Source organism: Humulus lupulus, chromosome 7 (genome assembly GCF_963169125.1).
Source record: "Humulus lupulus chromosome 7, drHumLupu1.1, whole genome shotgun sequence".
NCBI classification, from domain to species: Eukaryota; Viridiplantae; Streptophyta; class Magnoliopsida; order Rosales; family Cannabaceae; genus Humulus; species Humulus lupulus.
The window spans coordinates 56,720,734-56,743,094 of NC_084799.1; the positions used below are offsets into that span (position 1 = coordinate 56,720,734).

The following is a 22,361-nucleotide window of genomic DNA, read 5'->3' on the forward strand; positions in this document are numbered from 1 at the left end:
ACACACAAGTTTTTAGAGCTCGCACTGTGTGTCCTAAAAGAAATTCTTTAAGGACTCTCAATGAGTGTTCTAAAAAGTCCAAAAACTTTTGTTAAAAAAAAATTCAAACTTTTAGGACACACATAAGTTTTTAGGGCCGCATCGCATGTCCTAAAAGAAATTCTTTAAGGAATCTCAATGATTGTCCTAAAAATTCAGGAGTTGTTTTCAGGGCACACATCTAGTTGAGTGCCCTAAAAAAATGTCCTAAAAGCCTCTTTTTGTAGTAGTGATATGATTATAGAATATTCAACTCTCCCATCTCCCATCTCGAATCTCGAATATAAATCATAAATCATGTAAATATTGATCAATTATCCACATGAATTAAACACAAATCATATAGAGAAAGGATGGAAGAAGAAGAAATTATATAAACTTCATAGAAAATTAGCAAATATCAAAGTGACTACATTAAACCCTAGAACAAATGTTTAGTTCATAATAGGTGTTATCCCAAAAATCAGAAGTGATGACATGGCAGGAATTAATTGCACGTGGCTGACACCTGGCAAAACCTGTGTTCGACTATCGACCAGGAAGACATTCGGCATTATGCGATCGGTCTCTTCATACGACTAGTCTGGTCGTACGCACGTAACACGCAGAGGAAATCTTAGGCAGTTATGATGGAATCTGAAATTCTCTCCCATGATTTCCTGAGTATCCGATTATTTAGGAAATAATATCTGTAATAAATCAATGTAAATCTTCCCTGAGCTTATAAATAGAAGAAGAGGGCTCAGGGAAGCGGATCCGATCCTTCTTTTTCTTTTTCTGACTTCAAAATTGCTTGAGATTAGAGTTATCATATCAATTATATTGTATTGTTCTTCAGAGGCTGGTGAAACTCATTGAACCCTAGTTCTTTGATCACTTCTTTGGATCTCACATCAATAACAATCTAAGTGGACGTAGGTTATTACCAGATCCTGGGGCCGAACCACTATAAAATATAGTGTTCTTATTATTTTCGTCATCAAGTTCTTTTCAACGCATTCATCCACGTCAAGCGTATTTTGACTCCGTGTTAGTTGCCCAAAATCAGGGTCAACATTCTGGTGCTTTCATTGAGAGCTTGATATATCACCGTTGAGAAAAACAATGGCGAAAACTGCAAGGAAAACTGGACAGGCGGCCGCCGTTGCACCATCAAACCCGCCTCCTCCTCCTCCTCCTGTAAACGTGGCTGAGGATGAGCCACATTTGCACTTTGAGGAGGAAGAAATGGATGACGCGACGCTGAAAAGCACTCTGGAGGCGTTGCATGAAGAGCTGGCCAATCTGAGGGCCAGTCAGGAAAGTGCTGCCGAAATCATGGCGCGACAGCAGCAAGAGATTGAACGGCAACGCGCAAAGTTAAGTGAGAGGCAGGCGGAGATGGACCGTCGCCAGAGTGAAGCCATGGAAGCCCTTGAAGTAGCCTTGCAATTAGCCAGGAATCAGGCTGCACCTGCCTCGTAGCCTGATCAACCTGCGAATGGGCCACCGCACAGGGGTCGTAATCCTAGCCCGCCTATCCAACCCTCGAGCCCGCAAAGGCCCGAGCAGCCTCAGGTGCCTCATGACGATGCCCCACTGGACCCTGAGGCACAGCCTCCATCCCAAGCTGGTCGCGGCAATCCCCCGCATCAGAGGCAGAATAGGACCGAGCATCAGCCTTGTAGTCCTAGACGCCATAGGGGCGACGAGCCGAACCTTCCGAATAGAGGACAGCATCCTCCTGGTAACAGGAGGAACTCAGAGTTAGGCTCTGCGGTCCGAGGTCTCCCACGGCATGATAATGCACGGGTACCTAACGACCAACGCAGGCCACCCTCTAACGCTCGGGATGTTTCAGTCCGGGAAGGAAATCGAGGAAACAGTTGATCCCGTCATAGCCAATCGCGATTCAGAGATGGCAATGGTTATGATGAGGCCGATTCCGACAGAGGAAATGCCAGTCGGAGGAATGAAGAAAGAGGTGGAAACAGGAATCAGCCACCTCAGGATGACCAACCCAGCAGACGGGACACTGGGGGGCAATCCAGGCATAATAACGTCTTCAACCGGCTCGGAGCTAGCGAGCAGCGGAGAAGAGACGAGGACTTGAGAGATGTGCTCAACGATCGCTGCGAGCGGCATGGCGAGAACATCCCCCAGCAACAGAGGCCACAACGATTCCTATCGCTGTGCAAACCCAGATAGACGCCCTCAACCAGGCGGTGCAACAGCTGGTCGGGGGAAGAACATCCTACATCGACCACAATAGGAGGAAAGACACTCCTTTCATCCAGAGGATAGCTATGGCAGAGACTCCTAGGAAGTTTAAAATGCCTACGCTTCCGAACTTTGATGGGTATGGTGACCCGGTATCTCACGTCAATAAGTTTGAGATACAAATGGACATTCAGAAAGTGTCTGAAGATGCTCGGTGCAGGATCTTCCCTGCAACACTTTCTGATGCTGCGCAGGAGTGGTTTTTTAAGTTCCCTCCTGCGAGCATAGTTTCCTGGGAGATGTTCGTAAGGGAGTTTTACGGACAGTTCTATGCAAGTCGTGTGCATCCGACCGAGGCAAACCAGCTGGTTGAAATTCGTTACATCAAGCTACCTAGGATGATGGGGTTAGAACTACCCAGGAATTCTTGGACCGGGCTAATCGTTACATCAAGCTCGAAGATGCCATAGCCGACGATGGAAAGCCTTCAGGCAAGGATAAGAAGGCTGCCGAGCCCACCAAAGCTGCCAATGGGTCTAAACCTAACGGCAACGGCAAAGGCAACAGAACGGTAACGACAATGGCAAGAATGGTGGAAAACAGCCACACAATGAGCCTTCCACCTCCGACAATAAACGAGCCAAGGGTAACCGTTATGAACCTCGGTTCACTAACTACACTGCCCTTGTTGAGTCTCGGGGAGAGGTTTATCAGGCCACGAGTTCCAGTGTGCCTTATAAGAAGCCTGCCCCCATTCAAAAGGATATTTCGAAAAGAGACACTACCAAGTTCTGTCATTATCATAACGACTACGGACATGACACCAACTAATGCAAGCAGCTGAAGGATGAAATCGAGTTCCTTATTAGACAAGGACACTTGAGAAGATACGTACGGGCCTCGGGAGATTCCCAACGAGAAGCTCCAGGTGGCAACGGGCAAGCGTCCACACACCAACGCTCGCCACCTTTGCAACTTGCCCCCGTGACTGGCACCCTGTTAACCATTAGTGGAGGCCCGCACCTCGCGGGAAATAGCAAAAAGGCCAGAGAACGATACGCTCGGACTCTGCGCCACGACCAGGACATCGAGATGATGACTGTGGAGGATCGCGCGCCAAAAAAGGCTCGATCAGAGGAAGGTGAGATAACCTTCTCTGATGGCGATGCCTAACATGTCCGGTTCCCACATTCCGATCCGATGGTCGTGGATATCCAAATGGCCAACATGATGGTGAAGAGAGTGCTGGTCGATACAGGAAGTTCGGTGAATATCCTGTATAAGTTTTCGCTGGAACGCATGAAATTTTCCGTTAAGGACCTGGAGCCCTGCAACCAAACAATATAGGACTTCTCTGGAGAGGGACTCGCCCCCGCCGGATCAATCAGACTGCCGGTGACGACAGGTACAGCGCCTGCTACCATGAAATTACTCGCTACTTTTATAGTAGTCGATTATCCTTCGGCGTACAATGCCGTCATTGGGAGGCCCATACTGGTTGATCTACGGGCCGTCACCTCCATGTGGCACTTGGCCATGAAATTCCCGACAGACGCAGGGGTAGGACGCGTGTTGGGAAACTAGAGGGAGGCCAGAGAGTGCTATAACGCCTCAGTGACGAAGGCGAAAAAGGGAACGTCAAAGAGCACTACCGCAGATAGGTTGCAGATGGAAATTGATACGCAAGCCCAATCCGGTGATGAAGTCACCAAATAGGTTGTTGCCCAGAGTGAGGATAGAGATCTAGATCCTCGCTTTGGGGATTTTGAAGAGAACGTTGGACCCGTCGAGGACCTGGAAGAGGTCCAACTCGACGAAAAAGACCTGACCAAAGTCGTGAAGGTCGGGAAAAACCTAGAACCAACCACGAAGTATGCACTAGTGGAATTTTTGCGGAAGAACCAGGAAGTCTTTGCCTGGTCGCACAAAGACATGGCTGGGATAGACCCTGCAGTTATTAGCTATGTCCTGAACATAGACAAGACTTTTTCACCCGTGAAACAAAAAAGAAGGCTGCTCGATAAAGATCGATCGAAAGCCTTAAAAGAAGAAGTCGAAAGATTAAAGGAGAATGGGTTCATCAGGGTAGTGTTTTATCCATCGTGGGTCTCAAATCCAGTGCTGGTTCCCAAGCCTAACGGAAAATGGCGAACCTGTGTGGATTTTACAGACCTCAATAAAGCCTGCCCAAAGGACTGCTTCCCACTCCCAAGAATCGACCAGTTGGTCGAAGCTACTGCAGGACACGAGATCCTCTCCTTCATGGATGCATATTCGGGCTACAATCAGATTAGCATGCACCCCCCTGACGAGGATCACACCAGCTTTCGGACCGATACAGGCTTATACTGTTATAAAGTAATGCCCTTCGGACTGAAAAACGCAGGTGCGACTTACCAGCGGCTAGTCAACCACATGTTTAAAGAGTTGATCGGAGTAAACATGGAGGTATACGTGGACGACATGCTGGTAAAGTCTAAAAATGCAGAAGGACATGTGAAGGATTTACAAGAATGTTTTGATGTACTAAACAAGTACCAGATGAAACTAAACCCTCTCAAATGTTCCTTCGAAGTTGGGTCAGGGAAGCTTTTGGGGTTCATTGTAAATTCAAGAGGAATCGAGGCCAACTCCGACAAGATAAAAGCCCTGATCGACATGAAATCGCCAGAAAAGATCAAAGATGTACAAAGTTTAACCGAGAGAATCGCAGCCCTAAGTAGATTTATTTCGAAGTCAATAGACAAATGCGTCCCTTTTTTCAATCTACTTAGGGGCAATAAGAAGTTTGAATGGACAGGAGACTGCGAGCAAGCTTTCCAGGCCTTGAAAGCCCACATGGCACAACCTCCCATTTTATCAAAGCCAATCGAAGGAGAAACTTTGTTCATTTACCTGGCGATCACTGAAGTTGCTGCTAGTGCGGTACTAGTACGAGAGGAAGAAGGCGTACAAAAAACTGTTTATTATGTGAGCAAAAGGCTAATCGGGGCAGAACTAAGATATCCACCCATCGAAAGGTTGGCATACTGCTTAATCCTGGCCTCAAGGAAACTACGCCCTTACTTCCAAGCCCATCCTATCACAGTTTTAACCGACCAGCCCCTTCGGCAAGTCCTCCAGAAACCAGAGGCGGCTGGGCGCTTATTAAAATGGGCAGTCGAACTAGGGCAGTTCGAGATAACATATTCACCGCGAGCAGCAGTAAAGGGACAAGTCTTGGCTGATCTTATTGCAGAGTTCACCGAACTCCCAAACAGAGAGCAATGCGAACAGCCTAGTGCGCCTGAGCCTCAAGAGAAAACTCCTTCGTGGAAGTTATTCACGGATGGGTCAACCAACGAATCCCACGCAGGAGCGGGAGTGATATTGATAACGCCGGAAGGGCATTGATTTCACTACACCATTAGGTTCGACTTCACCACGTCAAATAATGAAGCCGAATATGAAGCACTCCTCGCTGGATTGAGAATGGCCAAAGACATGGGCATAAAGGCGCTTGATATTTACAGTGATTCGCAGCTGGTAGTGAATCAAGTTCTAGGGGAATATCAAGCGCAGGGACTAAAAATGGTGGCCTACCTGAACAAAACCAAAGACCTGCTAGCCCAATTCACGAAGTATACCCTCCAGCAAATATCGCGGGATCAGAATTCAAACGCAAACACCTTAGCCAAACTCACGAGCACGAAAGATGCTGACACCTTGAACATTGTGCCAGTAGAAAGATTGAGTGAGCCAAGCATACGAGCAACTGAAGCCAGTATGGAAATTCGAATGGAGGATACATGGATGGCGCCTTACTTGGAGTATCTGACAAAAGGTATACTACCAACAGATAGAAACAAGCCCAGAACTCTGCAAAGGCAAGCCGCTTGGTACATACTGGTCGATGGTGTTATGTACCGAAGAGGACATTCCATGCCACTACTCAGGTGCGTTACGCCAGAAAAAGCTAAGGAACTAATGAAAGAGGTGCATGAAGGCTTCTGTGGAGATCACGCTGGGGGGCAGAGTTTGGCAAAAACGATTCTAAGGCAAGGCTACTTCTGGCCGACTATGAATGAAGATTCAATGGAGTTTGTGCGAAGATGCGATAAATGTCAACGGTTCTCCAAAATTCCACGAGCAGCTCCAAACAAGTTGAAACAGATGCAGAGTCTGTGGCCTTTTGCAGTATGGGGGATAGATTTGATTGGATACCTGCCAACGGGAAAGGGTGGAGTGAAATACACAGTTGTAGCAGTTGACTACTTCACCAAATGGGCCGAAGCTGAACCACTCGCTACCATAACGACAAAGAAAGTTCTTGACTTCGTCATCAAAAACATTGTTTGTCGGTATGGTTTTCCCCGAAAGATCATTTCAGACAACGGTACCCAATTTGACAGGGACTTATTCACCGACTTCTGCGACAGGCATAGAGTTATTAAAAGCTTTTCTTCAGTTGCACATCCCCAAGCAAACGGGCAAGTAGAGGCCGTGAATAAAACTCTTAAGGACACCCTGAAGAAAAGGCTTGAAGACGCTAAAGGAGCATGGCCAGAGCAGCTGCCTGAAGTCCTCTGGTCGTATAGAACGTCTCACCGAACAGCGACAGGTCATACCCCATTTTCCTTAGTCTACGGATATGAGGCTATGTTACCTGTCGAGTTAGATCCCCCCTCACATCGACACATAACATACGACCAGGACCAGAACAGCCAACTGATAATGGAGTCCCTAGACTCAATTGACGAAATCTGAGAAAAAGCCCAACTCCGAGTCCCTGCGTACCAGCAAAAGGTCGCCCGGTACTTTAACTCGAAAGTTAAAGAAAGAAAATTCAACGTCGGTGACTTGGTGCTACGACGAGTTTTCTTGAATACCCGCGACCCCACTGCTGGAGTGCTCGGACCCAATTGGGAAGGACCGTACCAGATTGAAGAAGTCCTTCACCCGGGCACCTATAAACTTGCACGCCTAAACGGAGATCTCGTTCCACGCTACTGGAATGGAGAACACCTGCGCAAGTATTATCAGTAAACAGTCCTTTTTAAAGGACTGGCTTGTATTAAATTCTACTTTTTACAAGTTTTGCAAAAAGGGTTAGCCACGTTGTATGGCTAATCGCTTATAAAAGTAAGATCTTTTTTAAGATCACTCGTAAAGACATGTTTAGTCTATTTTTAATACGAGATTATAAAGGACTGTGCGCAGCCAGTCATTCTTGCCAACTTTTGTAAATTTATTTTTACAAGTATTTGTTCATTATGTGTGTTGTTTTGCTGTATTACAAGTGTTAAATTTTGCAACGAGCAGTAATGTTCGCACAGGTCGTGGTCAAGGCAAGTGACCAAGGACCTAAAGCTCCTCGATCACTTGGGGGTCATATAAGGTACATCGATAGCAAAGCGTACCACCATGAGGTACATAAACACATGAACAAAATAAGTGAAAGCATGCTTCGGTACTTAGAGCATTTTTCAAAAATATTTTGAAAAAAGCAAACCAAAGTATTATGCTAAGTTTGATCATGCGAACAGGTATTATAATAAAGGATTATAATATCAAAAAGGCAAACGTTTACATCGCGAGCATTAGTGCTCGGATGTAAGTATGAAATTAAAAGGAAAAAACCTTTACACCGCGAGCAGTACTGCTCGGATGTAATTGTTCAAGCATAAGCAAAAGAGCTGCCCTCGCAGCAATAAAAGAAAAAAGATTGTCTTTACAAAAAGACCCGTGGGCCATAAAAGCTGAAAAAAAATATATAAATGTTAATTTTGCTGGGGGGTAGGAGGGTCTTCTGGATTAGGAGCATTCTGGTCAGCCACAGCATCAGCGGCAGGAGTTTGGGCCTTGGCTTTCTCTTCTGCCTCCAGCCGAGCAGCACACTGCACCATCAGCGTCCTTTGCAACCGCTCGGAGAGATAGCTAATGTCTGCCTCCCGATTGTGCTTCCAGAAGTCATAGAAGCAGAGGAAGGTGCACTACTACAAAAATGGGATTTCCCGACAGTTTTTAACTGTCGCTATTGAGCAATGACGACAGTCGACTAACTGTCGTATTTGCCTATGCCGACGTAGGGTAGCTACGCCGATAGTTAATAAGTGTCGTTGTTGCTGGCTACGCCGACAGTTAATATGTGTCGTCATTGCTAGCTACGCCGACAGTTAATAGATGTCATCATTGCTGGCTACGCCAACAGTTAATACGTGTCGCCGTTGCTGGCTATGCCGACAGTTAATACGTGTCGCCGTTGCTGGCAATGCCGACAGTTAATAGGTGTCGCCATTGCTAACAACGCCGACAGTTAATAAGTGTCGTCGTTGCTAGCAACGCCGACAGTTAATAGGTGTTGCCATAACATTGAATTTATATATATAATAATTTTTCGATATATATTTTTTAAAACTTTTAATTATATTTTTAACAAGTGAAATTTGATATAAATTTAAATAAAAAAATTACTCACATAATTAATTATTATTACCATAAATTGTAAAAAAAATTATATTTATCATAATAAAAATTCATATACATACAACATTTATTCATACAATTAAAATGTAAATAATACATCTAATTCCCATGAGACTAAATAAGTCTTAATGAAAATTCATTATAATTCTCAATAAAAATTCATTATTCTCGATGTAAATAATACATCAAATCCTCACTGTACATAATTCTTACAAGCAATAAAGAAAATAATACCCAACAACTTGAAGAAGAATTTCGTGTTGCCTTGGTTCTCTTATATAATTGTCTTGGTTCTCTTAAATATCCAAGTAGAGTTTTAGCTTACAATACAGAATAAACACCATTAAAGTTAAACCAAAACTAAAATAAATAGAGAACTTAAGGTTGCAGAATAAATAAAAAGGATGATTGTGGTTTTCAGTCACAAAAATAATTTATATAAAAGTTGTATTTTTCTTATCAAATTTGATAGCCTCATGGCTTAAGTAGTTAGTCTTAATTCTTTTTTTTTTTTTTGAGTGAAATTCATAGAATTTTATTGGGAAAACAGCAAAGATGAAGCAAAAACATCAAACATAAAGAGTTTTAAGGCCACAGACATAAAGGCAAATCAAGCCACCAAACTCTAGGGGAATCAAGAGATGATGCAAGTTTTTCTAAGGAGTGAGCTGTAGAATTACTAACTCTATTACAATGACCAATGGAAATGCATATCTGTCAGTCTCAATTTAAAAGTGCTCAAGCTAGTTTGTTTATGAAATCACATAGACATTAATAAACCAAATTACCAATCATTCATAGCACATTAGCAAATATACAATAAACATCAAGAAATTAATATACATATATACACATATAAAGACATGCCCTGTGTAGGTAATATGCATAAGATTATTAAAGTAACACAACGAGCATACCAGACAAAGTTGTTAAAGTAACACTACGAGTTGTGAATAAGCCTAATCCAAATTTATAAATCTAATTCACATTTGAAAGTCTACGCAAAATAGAAAATCATAATTTCTTTTGGTCAAGCATATATATTTCTTTTAATAAATAGCCATATAATTATGAATTTTATACAAGCGCAACATTTTTAACAAAGTGATAATCAATCCATTTTAGAAAATTTTCAATTGTTTAAAGAATACATTATTTCAACTAAGGCCATCGAACATGGTAAAAACAATCACAATTTGAAAGAAAAAAATAACTTAGATATTATTTAAGTAAGAAAATTATCAAACTATTAGACTACAATGAAACACAAAGCTATGCTTCAATTAAAATAAACACAAATTGAGATAGTAGTTCTGGTGCAGAAAAGGAAATCATCGAGTAAATATATAAATATATATCCTACGTCTCAATTGATTGAACCCAAAACTCACCAATTGATTTTTTTAGAAAACTTTCAATTGTTTAAAGAATACATTGTTTCAGCTAAAGCCATCGAACATGATAAAAACAATCACAATTTGGAAGAAAACAAATAACTTAGATATTATTTAAATAAGAAAATGATCAAACTATTAGATTACAAAGAAACATAAAGCTATGCTTCAATTAAAATAAACACAAATTGAGATAGTAGTTCTAGTGCAGAAAAGGAAATTATCGAGTAAATATATAAATATATATCCTATGTCTTAATTGATTGAACCCAAAACTCACCAATTGATTTTTTTAGAAAATTTTCAATTGTTTAAAGAATATATTGTTTAAGCTAAGGCCATCGAACATGGTAAAAACAATTACAGTTTGGAAGAAAAAAAATAACTTGGATATTATTTAAGTAAGAAAATGATCAAACTATTAGACTACAATGAAACATAAAGCTATGCTTCAATTAAAATAAACACAAATTGAAATAGTAGTTCTGGTGCAAAAAAAGAAATCATAAATTATCAACCAATATGCTAATAACATCAAACTTTTGTATAGCACTTTATACTATTGAACCTACATGTGATCACAAGAACCAAAAGTGATGCTCGATGTTATATATCACCTCACTAAAGACATTAGACAAGGGACAAGAAGAAAACTAACATATACAAAACAAGAAATACAAAAGGTTATGCTATATGCGTATGCCAACACGCAATATGTACATTCATACAAGTATATGTTATAATCAAACCAATCAAACAAACACAATTCAATTATAGGATGATCATAGACAAGTCTACATCAATTCAAACAACACACAAGTTTTCTTTCTTATCTCCGCAGCACACAAATTTCTCAGATCCTACTTCACTAAAACACACAAGTTCTCAACCTTCTGTTATCACCGCAACACACAATAACAATCTCAGAACCTATTTCACTATGGATGAATATTTAAGATATTCAAACTCCTCTAACATTTGCATAGTATTAAAATAAAAATTAGAAACATACCTCTTGCAAACTGTTGCAAAATAGTTTTTTTGAAGTCTGTCTCAGCACATACACACATTTACAATGTTATAATATAATGAAAGTGAGTCAAATCTGAATTAAATCATTAAATAATAATGCAAAGAAGAGAAAAACCAAATGCTCATCTTACTCTTTCTTCTCAGCCTTGGGTTGAGTCAAATACATTATTCTCAAGAATTAGAAGCATAATGTAGTAGTGTATTTGCATCCAATTAATCATTATGTATAAAGAAGCATAATGTTAATAATATCAAGGTCTCAAGAATTAGAAATTGAAGTGAGGTTAATAATAAAACTTCAGCAAAAAAAAAAAAAAGTCAGTCTCAAATAGCTTATCAAATATTAACACTTAAAATTTCAGGTAAAAAATTACATTTACCAAGGCTCATTTGAATTTCTATAAATAAGTCCTATCTCAAATTTCTTGATAATTTGTTAGGCAATGTCAAGTACTTAAACTTCATGGCATTGCATGACTATGTACACATCATCTGAAACAAGAATAACAGTAGGGTATAAACTTTGTTATATTTCCGGTGACTAGATAAGCAAGCCAGAACCATTCTAATATAGCCACAGAAAATTATAGTCGAAAATAATTATAGAAGTTATCATATGCTAGAGTAAACTTTTTGCAATTCTATTAAAGACGAAATGAGATTTATACTTTTAACAGCAATAATAATATCTCAATTATTTCATCTGACATCTATCTAGTCATAATTGATAGAATTCACAACAAGCCAAAAAATGCTTATTAAGTTTCATAAACATGCTCTCTGTACAAATATATTTTGTATAACAATGTTGCCAAATTTAAGCTATACATAGCACACTGCGATAAAATCTTTCAATTTATGATTCAAACAAATCAGCCATACATAAAACAGGAGTATATTTAATCATGAGCATTTTTTAAAGCCAAGTAAAACTCTTTCCGAGAAGAGCATAATAGAAGGGGAAAACATATTATAAATTGCATAGTGGGAGATTAGAATTTTTTTCAACTAACTTAACATTTATCAAGTTAATATAATATACTACCAGATCAAGTTAATATTTTGTCAAACAGTTTCTATACAAACATCCAAACATTCACAATAATTATTTTAAATACTACCTTTAGAAAGTTTATTTACCTTTTCTTGACAAAAGTATATGGCACTTCTTAAAGTGAAGCACCTATACAAAAATAGAATAGCATAAAAGACTATCTTTCTCACATGACCTCTCCACCATCAGTGAAAGAATGCCTGAATCAATGAAATAAAAAAATACAAAGTCATACTTACATACATACAAACCAAAACATAAGTCATTCACTCAAAATACTAAATAATCACCTGCTCAATATATAAATTTACAAGATCAAAGAGTCCACTTTTGCACGGAAACCCCATTCTCCAGTCAAATTTTTTTTTTTTAAAAAAAAGAGGAAAATAGTCGCATGGAATTTAATCATGAAGATCTGAAAATGAAACTTGAAAATTTTAGTTATGATTATTACCAGCTTGATTGGCGTATTTGGATCTGAAACTGATAGAGTGAGAAGGTCATTCCATTCCGGATTCACATTCTTCTTCACCACACAAGTCTTTACCTTCTGCAGGAGACAGATTATTTCCAAGGGAAAAAAAAACATTAGTACCTGTAACACGCATTCTTATATATATATATATATCTGTGTGTGTGTGTATGATCCCCTTTGCTTAATGTTTTCAACTCTGCTGAAAATATAAAAATAAAAAATTAACAGATGAAGTAAAGATATGCACTTAGACCTTACCCAGAACACCTAGGATTCAAAAACAAACATGTAGAAAAATGCTCCTTAATTAAAGCCAGCTGTAAAACTTACTCCAACCACAACCAAGCCAAACCATTGAACTTACTAATCGGAAGAGGAAAACTAAACTATTCACAATTCTACACTACAATTACAATCTCTAACAAAAAGACGAAGCACAAAATTGAAAACACCCAAACTTAGAGTCCCAAAAGATTACCTGCTTTCCCAACTTGACAACAACATACGGGTCACTGCTTCTGGAATCTCTGATGGCAAGGTTCACTATGGTAAACACCACAATTTTAAAATTCAGAACATCATTTTTAGCAAACAAAATAAAGTAAGCAAATAATTATAAATATATAAGTATATATTCAAGAGAAGGGACATACCCGGCATAGTCCGTGCTCAACTTCTTCACCCCGGCCAGCGGGGGCGATGGGACCGAAAGAGGCGGCGTCCCGAGCAAGCAGAGGTGGCGCTCAACTTCCATTGACCCACCAGAGGAGACGAGGATGAGCTCGATTCAAAGGCCATTTATTCGGAAAGGCTAAAGGCGATAGTCGATCGTGCGAGAGGTGCAGTGAGAGGCTGGAGATCGGAGGCATGGAGAAATTTAAGGGATTGAGAAAGAGAGATATGAGGGATTTCAGAAAAAGAGAGTTAAAAATAAAATAAGAAATAAAGTATTTAAATCAAATAGTGGAGAAATGAAAATGAGAAAGTTGAAGGTTGGCGCCCAAATTTTTTAGTACCCGCGTAGCATAATATTTATTTATTAGTGTTAGATTTTAAATTATAAATACTATTATATTAAGGGGTCCTTGGCAAAATGGCCTATTTTTATAGTGAAATTTGCACTATGGCCTAGTTTCAATAGTTTTTAGCTAAATAGTCTCTTTTATTAATGAATTTTTTATATTACCCATTTTACCCTTAAAATAAAATAATAATAAATTAAAAACAAAAATCCTAATAATAACTATCATCTTCTTCCTCTCACCCATCCACCCACACCCATCCACAACCACCCACTATCATCCCCCGCCGCCACCGCCACCGCCACCACCACCACCGACGACCACCGCCCCCTATCGCCGGCGAACACCGCTCATCACCGGCTATCACCATTTCTCCGCAAATCCGGCCACCATTCATTCAAAATATTGGTTTATAAAGCTTTTTTTATTTTTATAAAATATGAGATTTTTTATATTGTTTTTGTAGATTTAAAATGCAAAATGATTGTTTTAGTATGTTGAAAGTATAAGTAGGAATTTAGGTTTATTTCTTGAGTTTTATGGAGGTTAAATCTTGAAAATCTGAAAAAATTAATGGTGGTTTCGGTTATTTTCGAGATTGAAAAATCCAGAATTTTTTGACAGCTTGTCTAATTTTTCGACAAGGAGTCTAAATTTTAGACCAGTTGTCTAAATTTTAGACCAGTAGTCGTATTTTTTCGACCACCTGTCTAAATTTTAGACAGGTGGTCGAAAATTTAGACAGGTGGTCGAAAAAATACGACTACTGGTCTAAAATTTAGACAACTGGTCTAAAATTTAGACTCCTTGTCGAAAAATTAGACAAGCTGTCAAAAAATTCTGGATTTTTCTATCTCGAAAATAACCGAAACCACCATTAATTTTTTCAGATTTTCAAGGTTTAACCTCCATAAAACTCTAGAAATAAACCTAAATTCTTACTTATACTTTCAACATACTAAAACAATCATTTTGCATTTTAAATCTACAAAAACAATATAAAAAATCTCATATTTTATAAAAATAAAAAAAGCTTTATAAACCAACCTTTTGAATGAGTGGTGACCAGATTTGTGGAGAAATGGTGGCAGCCGGTGATGAGCAATGTTCGCCGGCGGTAAGGGCTGGTGGTCGCCGGTGGTGGTGGTGGCGGTGGCGGCGGGGGATGATAGTGGGTGGTTGTGGATGGGTGTGGGTGGATGGGTGAGAGGAGGAAGATGATAGTTTAGAGTTTTTAATTTTAATTTATTATTATTTTATTTTAAGGGTAAGATGGGTAATACAAAAAATTCATTAATAAAAGAGGTCATTTAGCTAAAATGTTTTGAAAGTAGGTTATTGTGCAAAATGCACTATAAATGGGGTCTATTTCCACCAATTTCTCTTATATTAAATTAAAATATTTTCTTATTTATTAAAATTAAATTGATTTTGTTATTACAAATAATCAATTTATTTATTTATAGTTCAAAATTTATAATGTATGTAATAATAATAAATATACTTTTTTAATACTTATTTCACACCCAAATAAATTATATATATGTATAATTAAATGTGTTAAAGAATAATATAGTTAATAATATAATTAATTTTATAAATATGTTAAAGAATAATAAATTTAAATTTTGATACAAAAATTATTATAATTACAAAAAATAATAATATTAAAAATTCAGAAACAAAAAAATCTAGTTCAAATTTTTTTTTAATAAATACATAATTTTTATAAATATATATTTACATAATTTAGTTTATTTTTAAAATTATCCTATTCATTCATTTTTTTACAATATTTTTTTAATTAATAAAACAACTATATTTTAACTAATACAAATTTTATAAATATGTTAAAGAATTATATAGTTAATAATATAGTTAATTTTATAAATATGTTAAAGAATAATAAATTTAAATTTTGATATAAAAATTATTATAAATACAAAAGTAAATAAAGAATTTAGAAACAAAAAAAATCTAGTTTTAAAAGTTTTTAATAAATACATAATTTTTATAAATATATATTTACAAAATTTAGTTTATATTTTTAAAATTATACTATTCATTAATTATAATTTTTTATTTGAATTTTGGCGACATTTTATGACTATCGGCATTGGACTTTTATTAACTGTCGGCGTTGGGGTCAATAGCGACACTTTTTAACTGTCGGCATTAGTCTCAAATTAACTGTCGGCGTTGGGCTCAATAGCGACACATTTTAACTGTCAGCATTGGTCTAGAATCAACTGTCGTCGTTGGGCTCAATAGCGACACATTTTGACTGTCGGCATTGGTCTCGAATTAACTGTCGGCGTTGGGGTCAATAACGACAGTCAAAAGCAACGATGACAGTTATTAGCTGTCGGCGTTGGTCTCTATGCCTACAGTTTTTAACTGTCGGCGTAGAGTCCCGCTAAGCAACTACGACAGTCAACAGAGTTGACTGTCGTGGTTGGGTGTCGGGAAAGCCCAGTTTTGTAGTAGTGGTGGCTTCCTTGTACTTCTTCAGAGTTTTAACTCTGTCCTCCTCGAGCTTGCGCACCCGTTCCTCAAGCTTCTTTACCTCATCCCTGCTGGTGGTCAGATCGAGTGTGAGCTATTTACACTCTTGGGTGTTGAGCATGCAGTTCTCCTTCCATTTGTGCCGCTCGTCGATGGCTTTATTCCGAGCCGCTTGACTTTCCTGAAGCTCTTGGGTGAGGTTGGCTTAGTCCTCGCATAACTGCTCGTTCAGCTTACACAGCTCCTTGTTCTCCTCGAGCAGCTTTTTCTTCTCATCCTCAAGTGCTTGCATGGACTGTGCAAGCCTGGAGTCAAAGTTCTGCTCGCGAGAAACCAGCGCCCCAGTGCAGCGCCAGCCAGCAGTCAGAGACAGCAGTCCCTGAACAAAAAACAAAAAAGTAAGGAATAGAAGTCAGAATAAATGATGAAACAACAGAAATTTAACTTACGCTGACTATTTCGTTCAACCCTCGGTTGATGATCTGGTCGGCCGTCATTGAGGCGGTTTCATTGATGGCGGCCTGGCTGCGCCTGTGCTTGGAGAGCTTGTAGATTCTTTCCCTGGCCGATCCAACCATGAGGCTGGACAGGGAGCCTTCGGACGCATTGTCTAGAGTCTCTCTACCAGTGGCCCTAGAGGAGGGCTGTGGATTCGCAGGAGCAGGCGACGACTGTTCGGTGGGAGGCGGAGGTGTCGTGTTCTCCTTAGAAGGGCTGGCACCGGGAGTGTCCTCTATTCGAGCCTTCTTTGAGGGGGTCTTACTGCTTTCCCCTTGAGCCCTTTTGCCGTCCTTTAGGACGGAGGCAGCAGCAGCGGTTTGGTAGTGCTCGAAGAAGTCATCAGAGTTCATGCTTGCACAAAGGAAAACAATTCGAACAGTTAGATTAAAGGATCACGAGGAGCAGAGATCAAAGTAAAAGGATTACAAGTAAAATACCCGAGCTACACCTACTGGTCGTAACATTATCTACTGAACTACCTAGTTCCTGGAAGAAATCAGAGTTTAAAGAAGGGGCTTTCCTAAAGTTGCCGTCCCCATCAAATAGATGGGAAGGAATTGGCAGATTATTCAAAAACGAGAATGATATACCGTTTACTTCCGACGAGTCATCTGATTGTTCGGTAGGCTCAGCAGCCTTTTGTTTCCCCTTGCCCTTGGGAACCGAAGGTTCTGCTGCTCGATGGGGAACAGCAGGTTCCCTGATTGTAACCCCAGTTGGCCTCCTACTAGGAGGAGGCGCCTGAGGTTGCTGCTCGGGTCCCTGCTCAGCTCCCACATCAGCGTGAGCACCACCCGCCGCGGGTTCGCTGGTCGCAGGTTGGGAACCCTTAAGGCCAGCCAACCTAAGGTTAGCCTCATTGATCAAGTTTTTTACACTCTTAGCAGCATTTGGCGTACTGGCTAAGAGTGCTGCCCTCGACTCCATTCCTGGAGTGGGGGTCGGGCGTAACCATGGACCTGGAACACAATGGAACAGTGGAGTATTACGACAAGAAAAATTCAAAGCGCAGGAACTACTGTTTTAAGGATTGTTAGTTTCCTTACCTCCTCGAGTGAAGGCCAGATTATCCGCGGCAATGTCAGGCGTAAGGAAGTACTCATGATGATACTTCCCCACGTTGGAGATGTGAGTGGTGTCGGACAGAAAAGTGCGTCCAGTCTCCTGGTGGCAGAAATGAAAGAACCCTGTACCATCCTGGTTGGGGTTAGACTTGAGGTCGAACAGATAATTGACCTCGTGAGGAGAGAGGGCTGGCCATTTCTTGAGCTTATAAAGGATATAGAGCGCAGCCAGCATTCTATACCCGTTCGGGGTAATTTGAAAAGGGGCTACCCCAAAGTAGTTTGCCACCCCTTGGAAAAATGTATGAAGAGGCAGGGTAGCACCCGCCTCGATGTGGTATCTCGAGCAAGCTATAGGCCCCCCCTGGCAGGTTGGCTCGCTGGTCGATGGAAGGTCTGACTAGTGTTATCCCCGTCAGATTGTACTTATTTAAATAGTTGCTGATCATGAGAATTGTCACCGTACTTGGGGGTACCACATGCCACTCGATGGCCGGCTGGTCGGCATGAAGAGGACGGGCACGCCTCTGGACTTCGGTTTCAAGAGGGAATTCACCTCGACCATTGGTCGAGGGAGCATCAGCAGGAGGCTGACTTGGAGAGTAAGGGTTGCGTCTTTTTCTGGCCTTGGTTTTTGTTCTGGCAGGAATTAATTGCACGTGGTTGACACCTGGCAAAACCTGTGTTCGACTATTGACCAGGAAGACATTCGACATTATGTGATCGGTCTCTTCATACGACCAGTCTGGTCGTACGCACGTAGCACGCGGAGGAAATCTTAGGCATTTATGATGGAATCTGAAATTCTCTCCCATGATTTCCTGAGTATCCGATTATTTAGGAAATAATATCTGTAACAAATCAATGTAAATCTTCCCTGAGCTTATAAATAGAAGAAGAGAGCTCAGGGAAGCGGATCCGATCCTTCTTTTTCTTTTTTTGACTTCAAAATCGCTTGAGATTAGAGTTATCATATCAATCATATTGTATTGTTCTTCAGAGGCTGGTGAAACTCATTGAACCCTAGTTCTTTGATCACTTCTTTGGATCTCACATCAATAACAATCTAAGTGGACGTAGGTTATTACCAGATCCTGGGGCCGAACCACTATAAAATATCGTGTTCTTATTATTTTCGTCATCACGTTCTTTTCAACGCATTCATCCACGTCAAGCGTATTTTGACTCCGTGTCAGTTGCCCAAAATCAAGGTCAACAATAGGCATGACTAAAACAATAAAATAAATGTTCAAAAACATATAATTAAACTACTAAAAACTGAGATAAAACTGTAGAAAAATAGATCATTAGAACCTCCTAAAAATTGACATAAAATTTGCACTTAAAAAATATGTGTTCCCTTTTTTGTGAGGCGGGTTGCGACTTGCTCATTCCTGAGTCACGAGCCATGTATTTTTGTGCACTTCACTCCATCTCTGGAAGTTCAGGCACCGCGACATGACAGAACAAGTCGCGACCTGCCTTTTTCTTGTCCCCTTTGCTGATTCACCTCTGCCTCCATGCGTGTCGCGACTTGATAGACCAAGTCGCGACTTCTTGGATCCTTTGTCCTCTCACAGCCTTTTCAACCTTCGTTTTAGTATCACCTTCATCCTGAATATTCACGGCTCTCCCGAATTCAAACAAAATGGGCAAAAGCTCCCCAAATACCCAATTTCATCACTAAATCTGCAATGTTCTTCTCCATTCGTAAATTCATAGCAAAAACCTGAAAACAAAACAAACACAAGCATAATACTGCACAATACTCACAATTTGACTTAAAATTAATACTAAAACACACTATAAAACTATTCTAAACTAGACTTATCCAAGATCTTTAGTCTTGAAGCTAGGATCTTTGAGATAATTTTGTATAAAACATTGCAAAGCGCAATCAGCCAATAATCGCTGACTCTCATTGGGTTCTCTTTTTTCGAGAGAAACCAGATTGGTATTTTTGATAAAAGGGGGCAATTCATTCTTCAAGAAGAAAGATTGCACCATAGAAAACAAGTCGTGATGCACTGTACCCCAATGATGTTTGTAGAAAGCAACTGATATCCCGTCAAGGCCTCGACCTTATCCTCCCCCATCTCGTTCAGTGTCTTCCGAATTTCTTCAGCTCTCAGAATCTCAGTAAGACCAAAGTTTTAGGACATTTTATTTTAATGTCCTATGCTAAAATGTCGTGTCATTCTGTGATAAAATTTCATTGGGATGCAAACCATTTTAGTGGACTTCTTGATAACTGTCCAAACTTTAAATTTTAAAAAACACATGAATTTAATTTTCCAGCTCAACATTTTTGTTGTTTCCTTCTTTGTGTCAAAACATAAATGACACATGCAACAATGATTTAACAATTAGGGCCCCTCAAAACATGCAAATAATTATCGACCAAAAAATTCTGAATAGCTCTACTCTTATCAACTCTCTGCAACGTCTAAGATTAAAACCATGCATAACTCCCAAAATCTGAATCAGTGCACGAACATTGAACACACCAAAACCATTGTGATAAGTTTGTTGCCTATATATGCGGATATGCCCATGGACAAAGACACTACTGCGAACATATAAACGAAAATAATTTAATAACACCGTTATATAAGTTAATTTTTTGAATATAAACAAAAAATGGCCTTTAATTCTTTGGACTTGTATTAACTTCACCATTTGTTATTTATTATCTCAATTTATGTCCGGGCATTGGTTTTATAATCTACAGATACAGAACGAGGCAACGAAATTATAGACTATATCCCAGGAATTCCTGCAACTCGCCTAGCAGATTTATCAGACCGACTTGTTCATAGTAAAAGTGAAAAAATGGAGGAATTAATAATAGAGGCTGTTTCTAAGGTGTCCAAAGCACAATATCTCTTATCCACTTCAGTGTATGAACTTGAATCACAAGTTTTTAACGTCTTGAAGCCAAAATTCCCCTTCCCCATCTACCTTATCGGACCAATTAGTATTAATCCTGAGTTTCATCTTCAAAATACTTCTAATGACAATACTATCATTAGTGGTACTGTCCCAGAGTATATACAGTGGTTAGATTCTCAACCTGAAGCATCTGTCTTGTACCTCTCGTTTGAGAGTTTTCTTTCAGTTTCAAATACCCAATTGGATGAAATTGTGGCTGGCATACGAACTGGTGGCGTAAGACACATGTGGGTGGCACGTGACAATGTGTCAAAGATCAAAGATGGTTGTGGCGATGTGGGGTTTTTGGTGCCTTGGTGTGACCAATTGAGGGTGTTGGGTCATCCTTCTATTGGTGGGTTTTGGACTCACTGTGGGTGGAATTCTACTCTGGAAGCTATTTTTGCTGGGGTTCCATTGTTGACTTTTCCTATAACTGCAGACCAACTTTCTAATAGCATGCAAATTGTTGAGGATTGGAAGATTGGATGTAAGGTTAATAATAATAAGAAGAAGATAATATGTGCAGCGACAGATCAGATAAGTGTAGTAAAAAGAGATGAGATTTCAGAACTTGTGGGGAGATTCATGGATCCAGAAAGCAATGACACGAAACTGATGAGAAAAAGAGTCAAAGAACTTCAGAAGCCATGTCGACTAGCAATCGCTAAAGGAGGTTCATCGTACAACAATCTTGTTGCTTTTATCAAGGACATTTCACCAAGCAATTAATAAGAGCAATAAGTAATTGTTGAAGAGATAAAGCTATGAGTTATGATTGACAAATTAAATATATAATTGTCAGTGTTTGCTTACTCATTTTCTTTTTCACATATCTTCATTAAGAAATAAACAATCTTATATATTTGGGTCTTCTTTATGTACTATTAAGCCGTTAGGCCGATCAACATCAAGCTCTGTATGAGCGATTCCATATATTTTAGTACTCACAAAGACAATGCAGGCATACAAAGTTCCAATAATTTTTACAACAACAAATGACATCCAAATAAACAATAACAATACGTTTTAACATGTGTAGCCTAAACTGTATATATTCGTTTAATGTTAGATTGAACTAGGAATATCAGTTGGCCATTTAAGGAGCCTTTTAGTATATATCTAGAATTCTCGCAGGAAGCAACTCCAATCGATGGTGGAACTAAGCAAAAAATACTAAGAGAAGCCAAATAAAAGGGCTAAACAAAATTAATATTAATTATTATATAAAAAATTAATGTATATAATCTTTTTCTTCAATTTTGGGGGCCATGGCATCCCTAGCTTAGTCATAATTCTTTCACGGACTCTAACCAGGAACCATTAAATCCAGCTAACTCCTATAAACGTCGACATCTCAATACTTTGTAATCAAACATATGCCCAAGGAGGGAATTATATATATATATATATATATGAAAAAGTTTTCAATAGGTATTACCCACACACATGGATACCTACATAATTATATAAATATGTTGATATGCCCTACACCAAATACCCATTTCCATAACACATTTCCATAACACATGAATATAATAATAATAAAAAAGTATTATGAAAAAGTATTATATGTGGCAAATTAATGAAAAAAGGGCGGTAGATTTTTTAGTGAGCCCGCCACTTAGCATTTTTTTTTCAGACTATCTTCAACATTTCGGACACAAATAACAGTGACCC

The 22,361-nt window shown here is 39.3% G+C and overlaps 1 protein-coding gene and 1 long non-coding RNA gene across 2 annotated transcripts; one reads left to right on the top strand and one right to left on the bottom strand.

Annotated features, from left to right (window-relative positions):
• Positions 1-8,824: 8,824 nt before the first annotated feature.
• LOC133792740 (uncharacterized) lies at positions 8,825-12,362 on the bottom strand. Its single transcript, XR_009874263.1, has 2 exons — positions 11,110-12,362; positions 8,825-9,023 (listed from the first exon to the last, which is right to left on the bottom strand). It is a non-coding gene; the product is annotated as an uncharacterized LOC133792740 (long non-coding RNA).
• Positions 12,363-17,639: 5,277 nt separating this feature from the next.
• Positions 17,640-21,413, top strand: LOC133791726 (UDP-glycosyltransferase 87A1-like). Its single transcript, XM_062229644.1, has 2 exons — positions 17,640-17,718; positions 20,482-21,413. Exons 1-2 carry the CDS (start codon positions 17,640-17,642, stop codon positions 21,411-21,413), a joined length of 1,011 nt encoding a protein of 336 aa, XP_062085628.1.
• Positions 21,414-22,361: the final 948 nt, after the last annotated feature.